Raw genomic sequence first — 19476 nt, forward strand, 5'->3', positions numbered from 1 at the left:
AAGAAGAAGAAGAAGAAGAAGAAGAAGAAGAAGAAGAAGAAGAAGAAGGAAGGAAGGAAGGAAGAAGGAAGGAAGGAAGGAAGAAAGAAGAAGAAAGAAAGAAAGAGAAAGAAGAAGAAGAAAGAAAGAAGAAGAAGAAAGAAGAAGAAGAAAGAAAGAAAGAAAGAAAGAAAGAAAGAAAGAAAGAGAAGGAAAAGGAGGAAGAGTATTTGTGCTCTCAAAGGATAAAATAGCTTGCTTCAGAATGTCATAGTTTCCCCCTCATAGGAATTTTCTAAACAAGGGCTGGATGACCTGTTATTAAAGATACTATAAAGATATATAATACTTGGAATGGGAAGGATTCGGATTCAAATTAGGATTTCTTCTTCTTAGATCCTTATGCATTTGTACAGAATTGTCAGTCACTGCAAGTAAAGGAGATTCTTTGTAGATTAGGACAATTAGGTAGTGTAGTAGATAGGTGCCAAGTCTGGGAAAAGGAAGACTTGAGTTTAAATTCAGCCTCAAACACTTACTAGCTGTATGTCCCTGAGCAAGTTACTTAACCCTATTGGTCTCAATTTTCTCATCTGTAAAACGAGCTGGAGGAAAAAAAGGAAAACTATTACAGCATCTTTGCCCAGAAAACCCGAATGAAAGCATGAAGAACCAGACATGACTGAAATGACCAAACAACAACCAACAGAAGTTGGACTCCTGAGTCTGTTCCAGCTCTGACATGTTATCCTTAGGATTGCATGATCCATAATCTTTTCTGTTCTCCTGGGACCTCTGGCTACAGCAGGCTCTCTCTTTGCCCAAGAAAGGTCCCTTCCTTTGGTAAAACTCCCAGTTTCAGAATGTCTCTCTCAGACCTCCCTAAGTTAGGATTCTTTGCAGACCAAGCAGCCTTGGTGATGGTGCACTCTGAATTCTCAGCTCTAACACTCATTGACTACATGAATTTCCTTGTAAATTCCTCTGTAAAGTGGGGGTAATGAGGAATAGATGAGTTCTTGGGTCCCTTCCAGCTCAAGATTTAGGCTCCTATGATCTTATGACCTCTTTCAACTTCCATATGTTCATCTGTAAAATGAAGATGTTGTCTAGATGATCTCTAAGATGCCTTCCATCTCCAAATCTGTGATCCAATCATCTTCTGACCTCTGATTTATTTTTAATTTAGAGGCACAGACAATAAAAGCCTGTTTATAATATTTTTCAAACTCAGGAACAGCTTGAGTCAGGAAAGTGTAAACCTGGCCATGTTTTGGGGCCTTCAAAACAGTTTTCCAAAGCTTTTTGGTTTCATCAAAGCTCAAAACATGTTTTCTCAAGTACTTTCCCGCTGAATTAGAAAGCTTTTGTTTATTTTGATTGAAATGTAATCCATATGTCTCTCTGAATCATTTACAATTTACTCATCACCATGTTGTTTTGATAAGGCCGTGTAATCGCCAAAAAACCTTTGGAACCTTTGTAGAAGGCTTTCTTTAAAATCCTTTTCCTAGATATAGGAAGTTATTTCAAGCCAAAACTAAATAGATAGAAGGAGGGAACTTGGCTCAAAGATAGAAGAATTATTCTACACTGAGTTTTCAATTTGGGGTGATATGTCCTCCCCTCCTCCCAGAATCTGGAATACCAGAAGCCTGATTTCTTTCTGAAGAAAAAGAGTAATTCTCAATTATTTACTTTGTGGATTATTCATGGGATAATGCATTTTGCCTTGTTTTTAATCCCAACCAGACTATAAACCATCTATGTCCATTGTGGATTGGAGACATCGGGAAATACAAACAAGCTTTGCTATGCTCTAAGTTTAACAGAATTCAGAAAGAGGATTTGTTTTTTTAAAAGAGTCAACTCCAAGTTACATACTCCAAGATTACCAAGATCTCCTTCTTCCCTCCCATTCTACACTATCTACTTGACTTTTAAAGTCCCTTCCAGGTCTAAATCTATGATCCTATAACCTCAAAAATCCATTTATATCATTATGTTTTCTTTCTTCTCTGATAAAGTGGCCCTTTTCCCTGTGGCCAACATTTCAATTTGTGATCTTGATTCCATTCCATTCTCTTTCTCTTTCTCTCTTTCTCTCCCTCTAAATCACTCTCCCTCCCTCCATCACCCCGCTCATTCTCTCTCTCTCTCTCTCTCTTTCTCTCTCTCTCTCTCTCTCTCTACTCTCTCTCTCTCTCTTACTCTCTCTTTCTCTCTCTCTCTCTCTCTCTCTCTCTCTCTCTCTCTCTCTCTCTCTCATTCTGTTTCTCTGTCTCTGTCTCTCTCTGTCTCTCTCTGACACACACACACACACACATATGAATCTTTATCCTTTTTTCTCTTTTTTTAATTTCTCATTTCATTGTATTTGGGGTTTGGGGGATAAATCTTTTTTTAAAAAAATTTTACACTTAAATGCAAAATGAGAAAAAAAAAAAAAACTTTGCTATATACATAGCAGACCATAAGAGAGGATTCAATATAAAACAATAAATTTCCATTTAAAGAACATCTATATATCTTTATTCTCTCTCTATGTACTGGTTCCTTCTTTGCTAAGACAGATAAATGGATAGATGAATAGACAGAGAGAGAGAGAGAGATGAATAATAGATAAAATGGATGGAGATATCAATAGATAGATAAATGGATGTAGATAAATAGAAGGAAAGAGATAAAATGAATAGAAAGATATCAATAGATAGATAAATGGATGAATGGATGGATTAATAGGTAGATAAATAGGAGAGAGGGGATAAGTAAATAAAGAGAGATAAAATGGATAGAAAGATATCAATACATAAATGGATGGATGGATAGATAAATAGGTACATAAATAGGAGAGAGAGGTAGGTAGATGGATTAGATAGATAGGTAGGTAGAGAGAGAGAGACAGAGACAGAGAAAGAGAGAGAGAGAGAGAGAGATGAATGCCCAAGTTGTCTCTTCCCTCCTTAAAAATCTTTCACTTAATTCTTCCATATTCAAGCTATAATCTTACATATCTTCTCCTTTCATAGTCAAATGCCTAGAAAAAATCTTTTTCTTAATCATCATCCTTTTTGATTGCTATACTAAATGGGACAATTCTGACCACTCCCCTTCCCACCTTCTCCTGGATCCCTGAATTTTCATAATATTGCTCTCCTTTGGGTCTCCTCCTATTTCTCTGGCTACTTCCTCCAAGACTTTCTCATCCTGTCTATTCACTGTGGGAGTCTCCCAAAGTGCTGGTCCCAGGCCCTATTCACTTTTCAAATCCACTTACTCAGCATCAGCTCCAATAGGATCAAATGTCATCTCTATGATGATGACTCCTAGACCTATATATCTAGTTCCAGTCTTATTCCTGAGATACAGACCCAAATCACAACCAGATTTTTCAAAGTGGACAGTCTATAGGCAGTTCAAACTCCAAATCAAATTCATCTTGCCCAATCATTCATTCTACAAGCAAACTGAATTATTTGATATTTCCTATACATGACATTCATATCCCATCTCCAGACTTTTGTATACCCCATGAATAGAATATTCTCTTTCTTCCCCTTTTGTTATTCTTAGCTCACTTCAAGGTTGAGCCCACATGTTAGTTCTTATAAAAGACTTTTTCTGTTCCTTTCTACTTATTCCTCTCCCCACCCCTATCTCATTAGTAGAATGCTGGACTTAGAGTCAAGAAAACTTGAGTTTAAATTCTGTTTCAGACAGTTATGTGACCCTGGGGAATCACTTAATCATTCTCAGCCTCAGTTTCCTTTTCTGTAAAATGAAGATAACAATAGCACCAACCTCCCAGAATTATTGAGGATCAAAAAGTCAATCAAATAGGTAAATCACTTTACAAACCTAAAAGTCCTCTATAAATGCGAGAATTGCTTTGCATTTTGTGTTGCTTCGTGTGTGCATGAATTGTTCCCCTCTGTCCACCTGACTCCTTCACCAGCCCCAACCCAGTAGAGTATGTTACTTGACAACAAGACTCCTTTTGTCTCATCTTGGTCTTTATATGTCCAATATCAACATAATGTCTGCTTAATGAATGAAAGTTAGAGTTAAAAGGAACCTAAGAGATCCCAGTTTCAGAACACAATAATGGATCCCATCACTTACCTTCAGGATCACATTGGGCCGGGTTACTAATGCAAGAGGTTTTGTAATACAGTAACGTCACTCCTCTCTTCTCTCGGAGGTAAATGCCTTTACTGACTTTCCCTTCTACAATGTCTAGGCAAGGGAAAAAAAATGACAAAATCATCCTTTGATCATCCTGTGAGGTAAAATCTTCTGAGAACATGAGTCAAATATGTAAGTAACTAATGTGGTTTTTATAATATTTCTCACTAGTGGCTATTCCCTAAACTCCCAATGGATATCTGAGCCACTGACCTGACCCTCATCTATGCTTTATTGCTATAGAAATTACTTTAGAGCCTTCCCTTTCCCACCTCCATAGTTTACTTAATTTAAAAGGGTAATATTTAGGTTCAAACTAGAATTTAAAATTACTAATCCTAAACTCCATCTCCTTCTGGGCTCTAGTTAAGGGCTCCAATTCCCAAATTTCAAAATAATCTTTTTTTTTTTTTTAATGAAACCCACTGGAGGAAGACTTAAATAATACATGATTCAATAAGTCTGCCAATTATCGATCTAAATAGTTTCATCTTCCTGTTTCATACTTCCTGTTGTCCTTATAGAGCCAATCTAATTCAATTTGATTCCCAGAGCCAATATTAATATAACTGACAGTAAAGGCCTGGGACAAATGGTTTATGGAAGAGATAAGAGAGGACTATAAAAATTGAGTGTTATTCAAAGTTTATAGTTCATTAGTTTACTAGTTGTCAATACACCACGTGAGCTGCTGAACTATGTGTTTACTGCCCTTAAAGAGCCCATGCCTATCACTTGATTATCCCACATGGTGACCTTATCTAAGCCTCCTTCATCATCATCATCACCTGATTCAACTCACCAAGTTTTCTCCAGTCAACAGAAGCAGGACGATGACTGACTCTAAAGGCGTCTGCTCAATGATGATCATACATACTCCATCCAATTTATTTTTTCATGGGAGGATTTTTTTTTTCATTATTTTTGTTAGATTTGCTACCTTTCCTCCTCCCTCTTGGGGAGATCTAGCAAGTCATTTTCTCAGTCAATCTAGGCCATGTTGACAATCCAACCAGTTTATTCTGGATCCCAAAATGAATTGAGATCTTAGGACCATAGATTTGAGTTGGATAGGATCTTAAAAGGCCACTGGGTCCAACCTCTTCATTTAACAGATAAAAATGCTGAGGCACAGAGAGATTCACACAACTAGTATCTGAGGCAGAATTTTAAGCCAGGTCTTTTTGATTTCAAGTACTGTACTTTGTCCACTATGCAACATATCATTTCATGATCTAGTTTAAGAGGGCTCCTTGAGAGAAGGGACTTTTTTAAAAAAAATATTCATTAATGTTACCAGAATCCAAAAAGAAAATGTTTTAAGATCTGTTTGGAAAACTTCAACAGGATTCCAGGACCAGAAGGGAAGAAGTTTTAACATTTATATGAGATCAAATTTAGAAAACTTTCCTTTATAGTTATGATTATTGTTGTGGTTGCTGTTGATAATAATGATGATAACAATAATAATAATCCCTCATATTTATGTAATGCTTTGAGCTTCACAAAGCACTTTACTGACATCTTATTTAGTCTTAACTACGTGACAGACTCATAATAGTCATCACAATAGAGATTTCCGATAAAGTTTTTAAAATTATGATTTAACCCCCCCAAATATGTAGACTATGGAGAGGTCTTGGGCAAATTCATGTTTACAAAAGGACAGATATTATATTTGGTTTGGTTTGGTTTTTCTTTATTCTGAAAACAAACTGCTTGGGGGGAATCCTGAGCCCACTATAGACACTATAATTCTGAAGTCAAGTCTATGGGCATTTATGGCCACCTCGAGGATCAACTATAAAGAGAGACCCACTGTTGGCACTATAATTCTGAAGTCAAGTCAACAGCATTTATGAGTCCCCTCCAGAATCAAATATAAAATCCTCTGTTTGGCTTTTAAAGTCCTTCATAACCTGCTCCCCGCTCAACTTTCCAGTCTTCTTATATTTAACATCCTTCACTGTCCAGGACTGTGACCTCTTTGCTACATTCCAGCTTACAGATGCTCTGGCCATTTTCTCTGTCTTTCCCCAGGCCTAATCTCTCTCTCCCTTCTCAACCTCTGCCTCCTAACTTTTCTGGCTTCCTTCAAATCTCATCAAAAATCCAACCCACTGTAAGAAGCTTCGCCTGATTTCCAGTAATTCTAATCCCATCTCTCTGTGATCACCTCCACTTTATCCTCTAGATATCATATCTGTTCATAGCTCCTTACATATTGAATTCTGCCCTTAGACTGTTAGATCCTTTAAAGCAGATTGTCTTTTGCCTTTTTTTTTTTTGGTAGTCCCAATGGGACAATGGAGTCCCAGGCAGTCCCATGCACAATGCCTGGCAAATAGTGGGTGCTTAATAAATGCTCATTGACTTAGAAGATCATTTACATCCCCTTTTATGTGCTACATCAGGATTTCTTAACCTAGGGTTCACAGATCACCTAAGGATCCTTTGTCTGAGATTTCAAGGAGTTTATGAGTTAAAGGGGGGAAAAATTACATTTTTATTTTCACTAACTTGAAACTCAATTTATCATTTCCTTCTACTGAGAAACAGGCTTCTGAGAAGGGACCCATAGATTTCACCAGATTGCCAAAGAGGTCCATGACACAAAACAAAGGTAAGAACTCCTATGTTATAGACATCAATAGTGCAAATTATTTTTTGCAATTTCTAATCTCTGCTTTCTATAGTGTTCATTGTAGGTTTTTACTATATTCCCTGGAACTTCCTTGTTATCCTAGAAAGGGGTAACTGAATTCAAATAAGAAATCAGGTTGGCTTTTAAATAAATCGCAGGTCCAAGCTTGACAAATGCAGCACAAAAATATTTAAGTCCTCACCTACGGTTGCAGAGAAGTTAGAGTAGGCAGAGTCATTGGTATATACAAAGGTAGAATTATGGGAGGTAAGCACAGTGAAGTTGTGGTTTCTTAATGCTGGGTGAGACAACAAAAAAAAGGCAGAACAGATGAGTTAAACACAGAATCAAACAGAACTAACCATATCTCTCAACATAGCAAGGAACAAAACATATTGGGGAGTAGTCTTTTCCCTTGAAAAAATGAGGATCATTTTCTTCCCAAATTTCCCCATCCCCACCATCGCTTTTATGACCCCTTTTATTTATTCTTGGGGAAATGAATAAATAACATTATCAGTAACACCAATCATGTATAATCATGTTATCAATAACACCATGAAGAATCCATTTCCAAATCCCGGTTATCATTGTTCCTGGATTCATCAATAATAGCTGGTGTTATGAGAAAGGGGATCCAATTTGTTGGCACTAGCTCCCGTAAGATTAAGTAGTTGAGAGGTATGAAACTAAATTCAACAACACAATGGCTTAAAAAAAAGAATTATGTAATCATGATGTTATGATGACTTATGGAACAGAATGGGATGAAAACATTCACATGATATTATGACAAATGGACAAAACAAGAGACTTGAGCCACAACAAAAAACAGAGCTTTCTGCATGCTTACAGCATGGTTTTTAGCCGACTGACATCTTCCCTACAGCAAAACACAGTGATGGATTAGGACTTCTCTGCTTCAAGGACTTGTGAGCAAACTGAAATATTCTAACATAACAGGATTATGGAAGTAATGACTGTTTGAAAAATTAGGTTTCCTCCTCCCCTTTCCAAAAAAAAATAAATGCAGAAAAGTTGTTTATAACCTAGGCGTAACAGTCTTGACATCCACATTATGGACCAATCATGTTGGGTCAAGTTTTACTATGTAATTGATGTGCTTGGACAGAGAAGACATTATTTAGCCAGAGAATAAATACAGAATCTATGTAACAAGCTGTGTTATAAAGGCACATTTAGGACTAAAAAAAAAGTCAAACTTTGCAGATTGAAATAATAAAGTAGGAGTGAGGTGAGGAGGAAACCATATACCCAAGAATATTTACATATATCTCTGAAATATTTTCTGCTACTGTGTGATGGACAAAGGATTGTTTCAATAATACCTTTCGATTTTGTGTGACATTTTCCCTCTGGGCTCCTTAATGAGACCATTTAAAGAAAAATAGAATGTTAAGATGGGGAATCATTTACTGTGACCTGATCTGGCCACATACCACAGAGTCCAAGGAGACCTTTTTTTTATTTCTAAAATGCAAAATATTTTGGAGAAATGCCACGGCCAAAGACATGCAGTCACTTGATGGTTTTTCAAGCGAGACTTTCATTACTGCCTTCTAAGTAGGCAATGTGAAGAAAATCGTTATGGTGAAGTGACCATTATGGTTCATTCTGCCATCTTCTCCATTAAGTCTCTCTTCCAGATACTAACTCTAGGATTAACAGAGTCCCCAGCCTTTAACTCAGCTGCAACCCCTTCTCTACAGGTTCTGGGGAGATTTTTTTTTTTTAATGCTAGCTAAATTGGAAAGAAAGATTCAAAGATTCTGAATGAAACAAAATAGCACACGTGGAGAAAATGGAAGTTTGCTAGGGTAAAAAAAACCTAGGACTCAGCAATATTGTGCCTCCCCATCTCCAACCAAAAAACAGAGGAAAAAAAATCCATTTCACTAGAAATAGATTATCTATCAGAAAGTTAAGACCAACATACAATGTAAGCCTTGATGTACACAAAAGCCCAAATGTTTAATGCATTTATGAGGGAATTGTCAATGAATTTTATTCCAGAAAAGAATAGTACATCCTAAAAAATAATAATAATAAAAAAAAGCTTTCCATTCAAAATTATCCCTACAAAAGAGAAGAAAATTTCAGAGTAATGTATTTTTTTGAAGCAGAGTAAGAGTGAATTTTTAAGATTTTAAATTAAATTTTAATCCTTTTTTACAACATCTGAATAAAGCTGTAATCATAATTTCGGCACATTTCATACCTTGGGAAGGATTAGGGTGCAAGGGAAGGGGAGAGAGAGACAAGAATATTTTATTTCAGGGCTGGGTAAGGGCAGTTTGGTGGGGAAATGACTTCTATGGGTGACAAAGAACACCTGAGAACGACTTGTGAAGAAATGATACATCATTGAACTTAATAATGTGGCCAGTCCTTTGGCAAAGGAGTTGTTTAGTCTCCATTTGGGCACACACCTACAATAAGATACTTCTGCCTAAATAAGGAAATATAAGACAGGACTTTTAAATGGAGACATCAGTGTGAAATCTTGGACAGTTTTTTTTTGTTTTTTTTTTTTAAGGCTGTAGGCAAAGAAAGATTTTAATGAGATTCTGAAGTACTAGAAACTCTTAGTCTTTGGGTTATAAAATGTCTGAAAATGCTATTAAAATGTCTCTGAAATGCAAAATTATACAGAGGGGGGGAAAGAGTGGAGAAGAAGAGGGCTGCCAAAATATTTGTTGGCAAATCCATTCCTACTACCGTGGCTTCAAAGCAAATACCATTCACTTCTGTTTGTCCTGTTCCCTTTTAACTTACTGACAGTGACACATTCTTATGTTTATGTCCATTGCCAAGGCCCCCCTGTGATCCCCTGGGTCTACCTCTTGTTGTATCCTGAAGCTCATGAATTCCATCCACAGTTTCCAGTGGCCAGTAATGAGAAGCGGATGCTAACACCTGGAACCCTTATAAAGAAAAATAAACAAATGAAAACCATTAGAGGAGGTGTCTTCAGGTACTTGAAGGACTATTACCTGAAAGAAGTATTAGCTTTCTTCTATTTGGTCCCAGAGGACAAGACTAGGAGTCATGGCAGAGGAAGTGACCCCAGAGAGACAAGTTTAGGCTAAATGTCAGGAAAAATTGCTAACAATAAGGTCGGAAGAGAGACTGGGATGCCTTTAGAGATAATGGGTTCCAACTCACTGAAGGTCTTCAAGCAAATTTAGAGGGGGGGAGAAAAATACACACACACATATATACACATAAATGTATAGAAATACATACAAATATAGAATATATATACACATATTGTAGGAAAAACTATATATGACCACTTGTAACGTACATTATGCATGTTCTTTTTACAAGTACATGTTAGATTAGGTGACCATTGTGACCTTAAGATAGTAAGATTATAAATTTAATACTGAAAAGGACCCAAAAAATTTACCGTGTATCTATTAGCATATGTTTTTCTCCGCAAGATTGTAAACTCCTTGAGGCAGGGACTGTGTTTTGCCTCTTTTTGTATCTCAAGCGCTTAGCATAGTGCCCGGCTTGTACTAAGTGCTTAATAAGCATTGATTGATTCTTTAGGTGTAAGTCCCTATTTTTTGCAGAAGAGGAAACTGAGGGTGAGAAAGATTAAATGGCTTGCCCAAAGTGATAGTCAGTATCTGAGGAGGGACCTGAATTGTACTCCTTGTCCAGTGTTGTCTCTCATTCCAGCTCAAAGATTCCTTAATTCTGATGAAGACAGAAGATAAGTAAGTTTTCAGAGTAACCAGAAGTCATTGGGTCCAAAGGTTGGTTTGAATGTGGACAATGTCTACATTGTTCCACTTAGTCAGAGATAGAACTAGGAATTTTGTGCCTGAAGAAATACAACTGACCTTTTTGGACCAACTGGTTCAAAATGTAAATTAAAGAAAGAGGGAGCAGCAAGGGAGGTATTTCATGCCAGTCTGCCATTTGGAAGCTTCTTATTTTTTCTCATTCAGAGAATAAACATTTATTAAGTGGTACCGAGGGTATCACAAAGAAAGCCAAAAGGCAGTCCCTGCCCTCAAGGAGTTTACAATCTAATCAGGGAGCCAATAAGCAAATTACATACATATAAACAAGATAAATTGGACATAATCTACAGAGGGAAGATACTAAAATTAAGGATCAGGAACAGCTTCTTGTGGAAGGTGGGATTTTAGCTGGAATTTATGAGAATAAAATGAGATAATAAACAGAAATCATTATGTAAACCTTCAAGCATTCCATTAATGCTAGCTGCTACCAAGTCCTAAGCTCTGCTATTTCCATGCTGCTGAAAGACCATGAATGCTGTCAATACCCTCTGAATTCAGCACCCTGGGACAAAGCCTCAGCTGCATCAAATTTAGTCATAATTGTATTAAGGTGACAGCAGAATGGATCTGGTAGCACGTGCTTACCTCTAGGTAAGGAATAAAGTGCTAAGCTTGGACTCAGGAAGAACTGAGTTCAAATCCTTCTACCATTTATTAGCACTATGACTTTAGGTAGGTGACCTCTAACTCAGTTTTCTTATCTGAAAAATGAATAGGTCAAACTCAATGACCTCCAAAGTCCTTTCTAATTCTGTCTCTGAATTTATGATGTCAGACATTTACAATCTATTCAGATAATTGAGTCATTTTTCTTTAGTTTGCAATTGTCTGATGTGTGGACAGCCTCGATTCATGTTGATCCCACAAGATGAGCTGGCTATATATAGCAAAGGTTAACATTGAGTCCAACCTTTAAAAAAATAGAATATTTTGGTGTCCTGTGGATACAATTATCACACCCCTCGAATGCTCTACAGAGACTTTGACATATAAAAGCAAACAAAAAAAAAAATGATCTATGACTTTACTATTGTTTCCACTAACATCCTTTTTTTCTTTTTAATTTTTCAGTCCAGACCTTTGATTTCATTGGCGTAGGCTAGATTGCCTTTGGAAAATTGCAAAGTTCTTTCCATGACCCCAAGCTTCTCCTTGAAACAAAGGTCTATCTTATTAATGCCAATGTTCTTACCAAGTTTTTATAGGGTTATAAGTCAAGAGATATCATAGTGTCCAAAAAATTGAAACTGTGGATCACCCCGGGGCCAATGGACAGGTACATGGTGGGCATGAATGAGCAGCAGCATTTCACAAGTGAAAAAAATGCCCAGGAGAAGCAATGGAAAGGAAATCATAGAAACAACTAGCTAGGAGGGAAACAAAGAACTAGACAAGTATCAAGAATGAGAGATAAGAAGAAGATAACCAAGCAAGATCTAATACATTGGGTGATAATTCTTCTGCTGAATTTATGGGAGGATATGAACAATAGCCAAGCAGGTAAGTATTATGTCAATTTGCATCGACAGAGAGAATATCCACAAGGAATAAAATCATAGATCTATTGGAGTACTGAAGGGGAATTCCTGGTATAGAACTTTCCTCTCCTGACACAAATCAACCACTCATATGTAACTTAAAATTTAAAATATATCTTTGTTATTAAGAGACTAAGTGATTTTCCCAAGTTCATAAAGCTCAAATATATCAAAACTAAACCCAGGTCTTCCTGATTCTGAACACCTTCCTTTATCCACCATGCCACGCAGACTTTCTTGTAATCAGTTACTAGGATATTCATTCTCAGCAGCAAATATATATATATATATATATATATAAACCACCCTTGACTCTTTTTCCTCTTTTCTAAAATTCATCCTGAAAGAAACATCTGAAAAAATAATATCAGTTCTACAGTGAACAGATGCTCTGCCTTCAGAGTCTTCTCTTTCATAAAATAAACTCTTCTGAGAATAAAGGAGAGCTGATTTCCCTAAACATCTTTTCCAGTTGCAGCAGGGTCACTCAGAGTTCCAGGTGGAGAAGCTAACAAAAGCCAAATGTTGGAAAGGTCACTTTTTCCTAGTGGCAACCTGATTCCCAGCATCCAACATTGGTAGATGCCAAAAAGAAAATGAAAAAAGAATCAAAAAGTAAATTGAGGAGCAGCTGTAGGCTGCTTGGGGTTGAGAGCTAAGGATCCTGATTTGATCTATTTTTTCCAAAATATGGCAATATGAGTGAAAGCAAAATGTGCACATCAGATTTTTATCATAAATGCCTAACTAGACCAGGATGAAATTGTACTCTCTCCCATGTCCATTGAAATGCTTACCCTCTCACCTCTGCCTCTTAGTCTCTCTTAATTTGTTTTAATATAATTCCAATTTCACATTCCTCAAGGGATCTTTCTCCATTTCCTCAGGTATTAATGTCTTCTTCATCTCTGAGATTACTTTGCATCTTTGCTGCATTTATCTTATTGTTGTTCTTTAGTCATTTTTTCAGCTAAAAGTCCAATTTTTTGTGTGATCCCATTTGGGGTTTTCTTGGAAAAGATATTGGAGTAATTTGCCATTTCCTTCTCCAGCTCATTTTACACATAAAGAAACTGAGGCAAACTGGAATAATGACTTTCCCAAGATCACACAACTAGAAAGTATCTGAAACCAGATTTGAACTCAGGAAGATGAGTCTTCCTGACTTGGATACTTGATCCAATATGATACAACCTAGCTATGTTATCTAACTTGTATATATTTTGTTACTTACATGTTGTTTCAAGCATTAGAATGTAAGGCAGGAATTGTTTTTGCCTTTCTAGCACAGTACAAAGCATATAGCAAGCATGTAACTAATGTTTTTTGATTGATTGATTTGAGAAACTGTGGAATACTGGAAAGGATTAAACAAATAGATGTGTTACAAAATGTCTCCTGAGGATAAAAAAAACAGTGGTATTCAAAGATCTCCCAGCATTAGAAGGCAATCTGAATATGTCAATCATAAATCAATCCCTATAGAGAGGTCCCATGGATTCTATTAAAAGAATGATCCCCTTTTTTTCACCTAGATAAGCGTATATACACATATTCATACATGCACCAGGTGGCTATATAGACATTTATCTGATTAATTCAGGGGAATTTTAAAAGTTCTTTTTGGAAAAGCTAGCAGGGGTTTACATATTGATAAAAGTAAAGACATATGAGCCCTGTTCTTCACAACACTTGCAACAAGGCAGAATCACTCAGACCATGCTGTCAAAGCAAGAATGCATTGGTTATAATGAACAGAGGATGGGTCTTGGAGCCAAGAACACTTTAACTGGCTGCGTAGTCCTGGACAAGTCATTTAACCTATCGGAGACTCAATTTCTTCATCTGTAAAATAAAGATGATAATAACATTTATGCCACAGAGTTGTTATGAGGTTCAAATGAGACAATGGATACAAGTTTTTCCAACCTTGTTGAATAGATGTGAACTGTTATTATTACTAATACATACTATACTATTAAAACGAAATACTAGGAAAGGGCTCAGTGGACATACTGTTCCAACCATTCCAGAAAAGAAAAGGGGTTGTCATTAAAACAATTGCCATTCTTTGTGAGTGTATTTGCCTAAGAGGCAGGGGTCAATTGAATCCATAAATAAATCACTCCCATTCCAATTAAAACTTACAATATATTGGAGCCCCAATATCCTAATCAGGTGAGAATATCTCTATTAAACCAAGTAATCAATTAATGGCATTAAAGGAGATGTGAAAAATCTCCAATCAATTTAGAAGCAAATGTCATTGGATGAAATTAAATAAGCTATAAGCTATACAAGAAATGTACTGGAATTGGCTTATGAGATTCCTCTCTATCCATCCAGTGGATCTTATATAAAATAGCAAGCCATTTCAGAATCCAAGCTTTTGAGGATTTGCCATCCAACTAAAATTCTAAGAAGGAGTCCCTTGGGTTAAAAGGGCAAAAGAGAAGGACCCTTATTTCCTCCTCCACAGACCAGAGGATAACCTTGTGAACTTCTAAAGGTTGGAAGATTTGGAAATCCTCCCAGGTTTCCTAGGTTTGTCCCCAGAACAGCAGTAGCAGGTGGCAGCATTAGAAATCAAAGCTGAGGATGAATTAGACAGAAAGGAAATACAACTTTGGGACTCTACGAGGAGCTGGATCAGTCAGTGCCCATGGAAAAATTCCTGATGGGCTCTACAAAGAGAAGAAAAGGACTTCCAACAAGGGGACTTCCAGGCCCTGTGGGTTTATTCCCTTGCCACATATTTTTTCTTACCAAGTTCATTTTCCTCTGTATATACTTCAGAAGAATGCACCCCAGGTTTGGAAGGATGAAACACCTTAGTGAGTACTACTTTTCTTTTTTTAAACATATTTAATTTTTTTAATATTCAATAAGTCCTCCTTTTGCTGCAATCATTTATTTTACATGATTTAATATTGAATTCACAAAACTGACATATATTCCTTAAATCTTCCTTATGAAAATACTCTTATCACATCAGACAGTAAGCACAGATTTTATTAACAGTTCATTTTCTAAGTCTATTCTTGACTGTCTTTTTTTCTTTTTTTTTTTTTACTTTTTAAATAAATTTTAGTTGATCTATTTTTGCTTTTACATGGCCTAAATTTCCACCCTTTCTACCCCAAATATGTGTTCCTAAAAACTAGTTTAGGACTGGTTGGCTAAGTAAAATCAACTAGTAATCAATGGAAGAAGAACACTAGTGGGGGCTCATGAACTAGGGGGGAAATCTAACACCTAGCATCTTGAAAAGGCACTATCTGGATAGCCAAACTAGTAGTACAAATTGAGGAAGTATCCACAAAGTTTGAGCTATACGGAAGCATTAAAACATACAAAAGTTCATTTTAGGCTCACTTAAGAAATGTAATCTTCCTCTCTGATCTTTGAAAGAGTTTGATCAAGTAAACATCAGATTTCTCAAGACCTTCCAACAGGCTTCAAAAGACATCTAAATCGTATCAAGTTGGTGGGGAGGGGGAAAATGAAGCCTTTACACCATACAAATCAGATTTTTTTTTGGCCTATTTTTATATGCCCCTGTTCGTAGGGCTCCCAGGGATCTATATATAGATCTCAGATCTATAAGGAAAGTTGGAGATCAACAACCAAGGGCTGTTAATTAAAATCCAGGTAGACACAGAGACAGAGATAGATAGAAATAGACAGAGAAAGAGACAGAAAGATAAAGATAGAGACCGAGACAGATATAGATTGTATTTAAGCCTGATTACTTTGTAATCCTATCAATTTTATTTTATGTGTTTTAAAACATTTCTCTGTGAAATGATTGATAAGCTTCAACAGATTGGTAAAGAGATCCAGGACAAAAAATAGTAAGAACCTATGAGTAGTCCAGTCCCTAGCTGCATGACTTTGACTGCTGTTTGCCTCAGTTTCCTCAACTGTAAAAAGGGAATAATAACAGCACCTATCCCCGAATGTTATTAGTTTCAAATGAGATATTTGCAAAGCTCTTAGTTTACAGTATCTGGAAAATAGTATTTGATGAATATTTTCCTTCATTTTACAAATAAAGAAACTGAGGTCCAATGAAGGAGTCTGTCTTGATCACTCCTAGCAAACTTCTCCCAAGGGAAAAGGAAGACTCAGTCCTGAATTTTTGCCATCTTCACCGTATTTGGCCTCTTCTTCTCAGACCTGGAGCTTTATTCAGTGGGGGTTGGAGTCCCTGTTCTTTTAGAACTGGATAGAAGTCAGCTGTTCATTCCATACCCGGGCCAGCCAACGGCTATCCGGTGAAAAAGGGTTTTGTTTTTTAGGTTTGTTTTTCCACTTCATAAAAAAAAAAAGTTATCTGCAAAAGGACATGTTTATAAACTAGAAAAATGTGATCTGTGATGACTTAGTCAATATCTCCTGTGATTCCTGCTTAATGAACCATCTCGACTTCACCCTCTGCCCATGAACAAGGTGCCCCCACCCCAATCCCCCCAAAAAAATCCTGAAGTCCATTAGTGAACAAATGCTTGATTCTATATTTTTCTATTTATATATTGTTTTTTTCTCCAAAGAGAGTATTCCTTCCTCAAGAGCAGGAAGATATACTTCATTTTTTTAAATCTTTGCCTCCTTAGCTAAGCTTATCAAACAGTAGGTACTCTATAGCACTAGGAGCAGAATTTGAATCCAGATCCTCCAATTCCAAAACCAATGATTTTTTTTTCCCAGCATACCACATGATTTGTAATGTCTAAGGTTGTTTTTTAAATTCCTTATAACCTTAGTTAGCAAGAAGGCCTCTTCAAAAACACTGGAAGGAGCCTCAAAGGAAATCCATTCCAATCTCCCTCATTTACAGAAAAGGAAATTGAGGTTGAAAAAAGATAAGTGAGTTGTTTAAGGAAGTGTCAGAGATGAAATCTGAATCCAGATCCTTTGACTCTAGTGTTAGTGATCTTATTCCATTAACATCCCCTAAGGCAATTTCAACTTCCGAACATTTTGAGGGAAGTTAGCCTAGAAGTGGCTAGGATGGAGCACAGAAAGCCCTAATTCAAATTCAGAAAGCCCTAAATTCAAATCCCTTTTCAGATACTCACTGTGTGGGCAAATCATAACCTCTTTCTGCTTCGGTTTCCTGAACTATAAAATGGGAACAATAATAGCACCTATTTCCCAAAGTTGTTGTGAGGATCAAATGAAATAATATTTATAAAGTACTAAGAACAGTACTTTATAAGCCTGGCACATTGTCCACACTTAATAAATGCTTATTTCCTTCCTTCTAGGGAAATGGGGATCCGACAATAATCTAGTTGGTCACGCCAAAGTCGACTGGCAGACTAAATAATACCAGATAAAAATATCTACTTAGGTCCTGGAATTCCCCAGATTGATCATTTTAGGCAGATCATTACCAAAACGCCAGCTCTATAACCCCAGGATCAAATAGAAAATCTCTTGTTTTGCTTTTAAAGCCCTTTACAGCTGACTTTCACCCTAACTTTCCAATATTCTTTTTCTTTACTCCTGTCCCATATTCTGCAATGGAGTTGCACCGGCCTATTTGCTGAATCTCATATATAACACTCCCCATCTCATCTCCATATATCTCACCTGTCCTATGCCTGGAGTGCTCTCTTCCTCCTCATTTCTGGCATTTCCTTCAAGATTAAGAAGAAATCTCACTTTCAGTAGGAACCTTTCCCAGTGTCTCTTACCCCAATCCCATCACCTTTCCCTCCAGTGTCTTCCCGCTGAGAACACCTTCTAATTGTGTAGTATATATATCTAGGATACAGAAGGAAAAGAAAGGAAAGGGGTCGGGGGGAGGCACAGAAACAGAGACAGGGATATTCAGAGCCAGAGCCAGAGAGAGACAGAGACAGAAAGAAAAAAGAGAGAGATGGATAGATGAATAGTTATAGAATATATTGATTGGCAAAGAAGAGAGACAGAGAGATGGATAAATAGATATAATTTATAATATAGATACAGTATAGAGTATTGATAATAGAGGCAGAGAAATAGAAACAGAGAAAAAGAGATGGGTATAGTATATAATATAGATAGATATAGTAGTCTGAATAGGTAGAGAGGAAAGGCAGAGAAAAGGGGGGGAGAAGAAGTGAGGGGAGAAAGAGGGAGATATAAATATAGTATATAATATATAGTATAGCATAGATACAGTATAGAAGATATAGTATATAGAATTGATAAGTAGGAAGGAAAAAAGATAGTTAAATAGAGGTAATATATAGTATTGGGGGATAGAAAGGAGAGAGAGAAACAGAGAGAGCAAGAAAAAGAGAAAGAGAGACAGATAAAGAGAGGAAGAGGTAGATAGATAAATACAGTATAGAATATAGCATATATAGCACTGATAGGTAGAAAGGAGAAAAATACAGAAGAATAGATAAATAGATATAGTATATGGTATTGATAGGTGGAAAGGAGAGGCAGAGAAACAGAAAGAGAGAGAGATAAATAAAAATAAATAGATATAACATAGAAGATGCATATAGTATTAATAGGTAGAGAAGAGAGAGAAACAGAACAGAGAAAGAGATAGATAGATAGATAATAAATAGATAAATAGATGGATAGATCAAGTATATCATTTAAAAGATCTATAATATTAAGTAGAGAGAAGGAAGAGATAGAAAGACACAGAGATTTGTATGCTGTCTCATTAGAATATGAGAATCTTGAGGTCCAGAACCAGACTTTTGCCTTTCTTTTTATCCCAACCTTCAGCACAGTGCCTGGCACATGGCAGATGTATAATAAATACTGGTTGGCTGACTGACTGACTTTCCTTGGCACTGCATAGATATAGTCACAAGCATATCTGCCATCTCAAAGCATAGCTGAGACATTCTGTTATCTAAACTTGAAATCAAAACAACAAATATTTATTTACCAGGCGCTTACTACAGATAAAGCATTTTATGTTTGATTTTGTAGCAGCAAGGGCAAACACAACAGATTCTGCAGATTTCTAGAATCCATCTTTTGTGCTCAATAACCTTAGTTTTCAAAAAAGAACATAGTGAAGAAAAGTGTTGTGTTTGGAGCAAGATAACTTGGATTCAAATTCTGACTTAATGATATTGTGCAGCTTCCCTTCTATTACTACTGGCCCTGAGGCTAGAAAATTAATCTACTCTCCATTCTTCAAAAGAACGCAAAGACAATTATTAAATTCACCTTAAACCTTCCCTTCTCCAGGTAAAACACTTTTGTTTCCTTTAGATCACATACATTTAGCATCAGCTAGAAGCCCTCAGCTTCTGGTTGTCTCCAT

General features: G+C 36.6%; 1 protein-coding gene across 1 annotated transcript in view; it reads right to left on the bottom strand.

Moving 5' to 3' along the window:
* ADGRD1 (adhesion G protein-coupled receptor D1) overlaps positions 1–19476 on the bottom strand; it is a 449125-nt gene that overhangs the window by 420312 nt on the left and 9337 nt on the right. The window contains exons 3-5 of the mRNA XM_051975862.1: positions 9670–9753; positions 7011–7106; positions 4102–4215 (exon numbers count right to left, since the gene is read on the bottom strand). Of these exons, the coding sequence (XP_051831822.1) occupies positions 4102–4215; positions 7011–7106; positions 9670–9753 (294 nt within the window). The remainder of the gene's footprint in view (positions 1–4101; positions 4216–7010; positions 7107–9669; positions 9754–19476) is intronic.

This window comes from Antechinus flavipes, chromosome 1, assembly GCF_016432865.1.
Source record: "Antechinus flavipes isolate AdamAnt ecotype Samford, QLD, Australia chromosome 1, AdamAnt_v2, whole genome shotgun sequence".
Classification (NCBI taxonomy): Eukaryota; Metazoa; Chordata; class Mammalia; order Dasyuromorphia; family Dasyuridae; genus Antechinus; species Antechinus flavipes.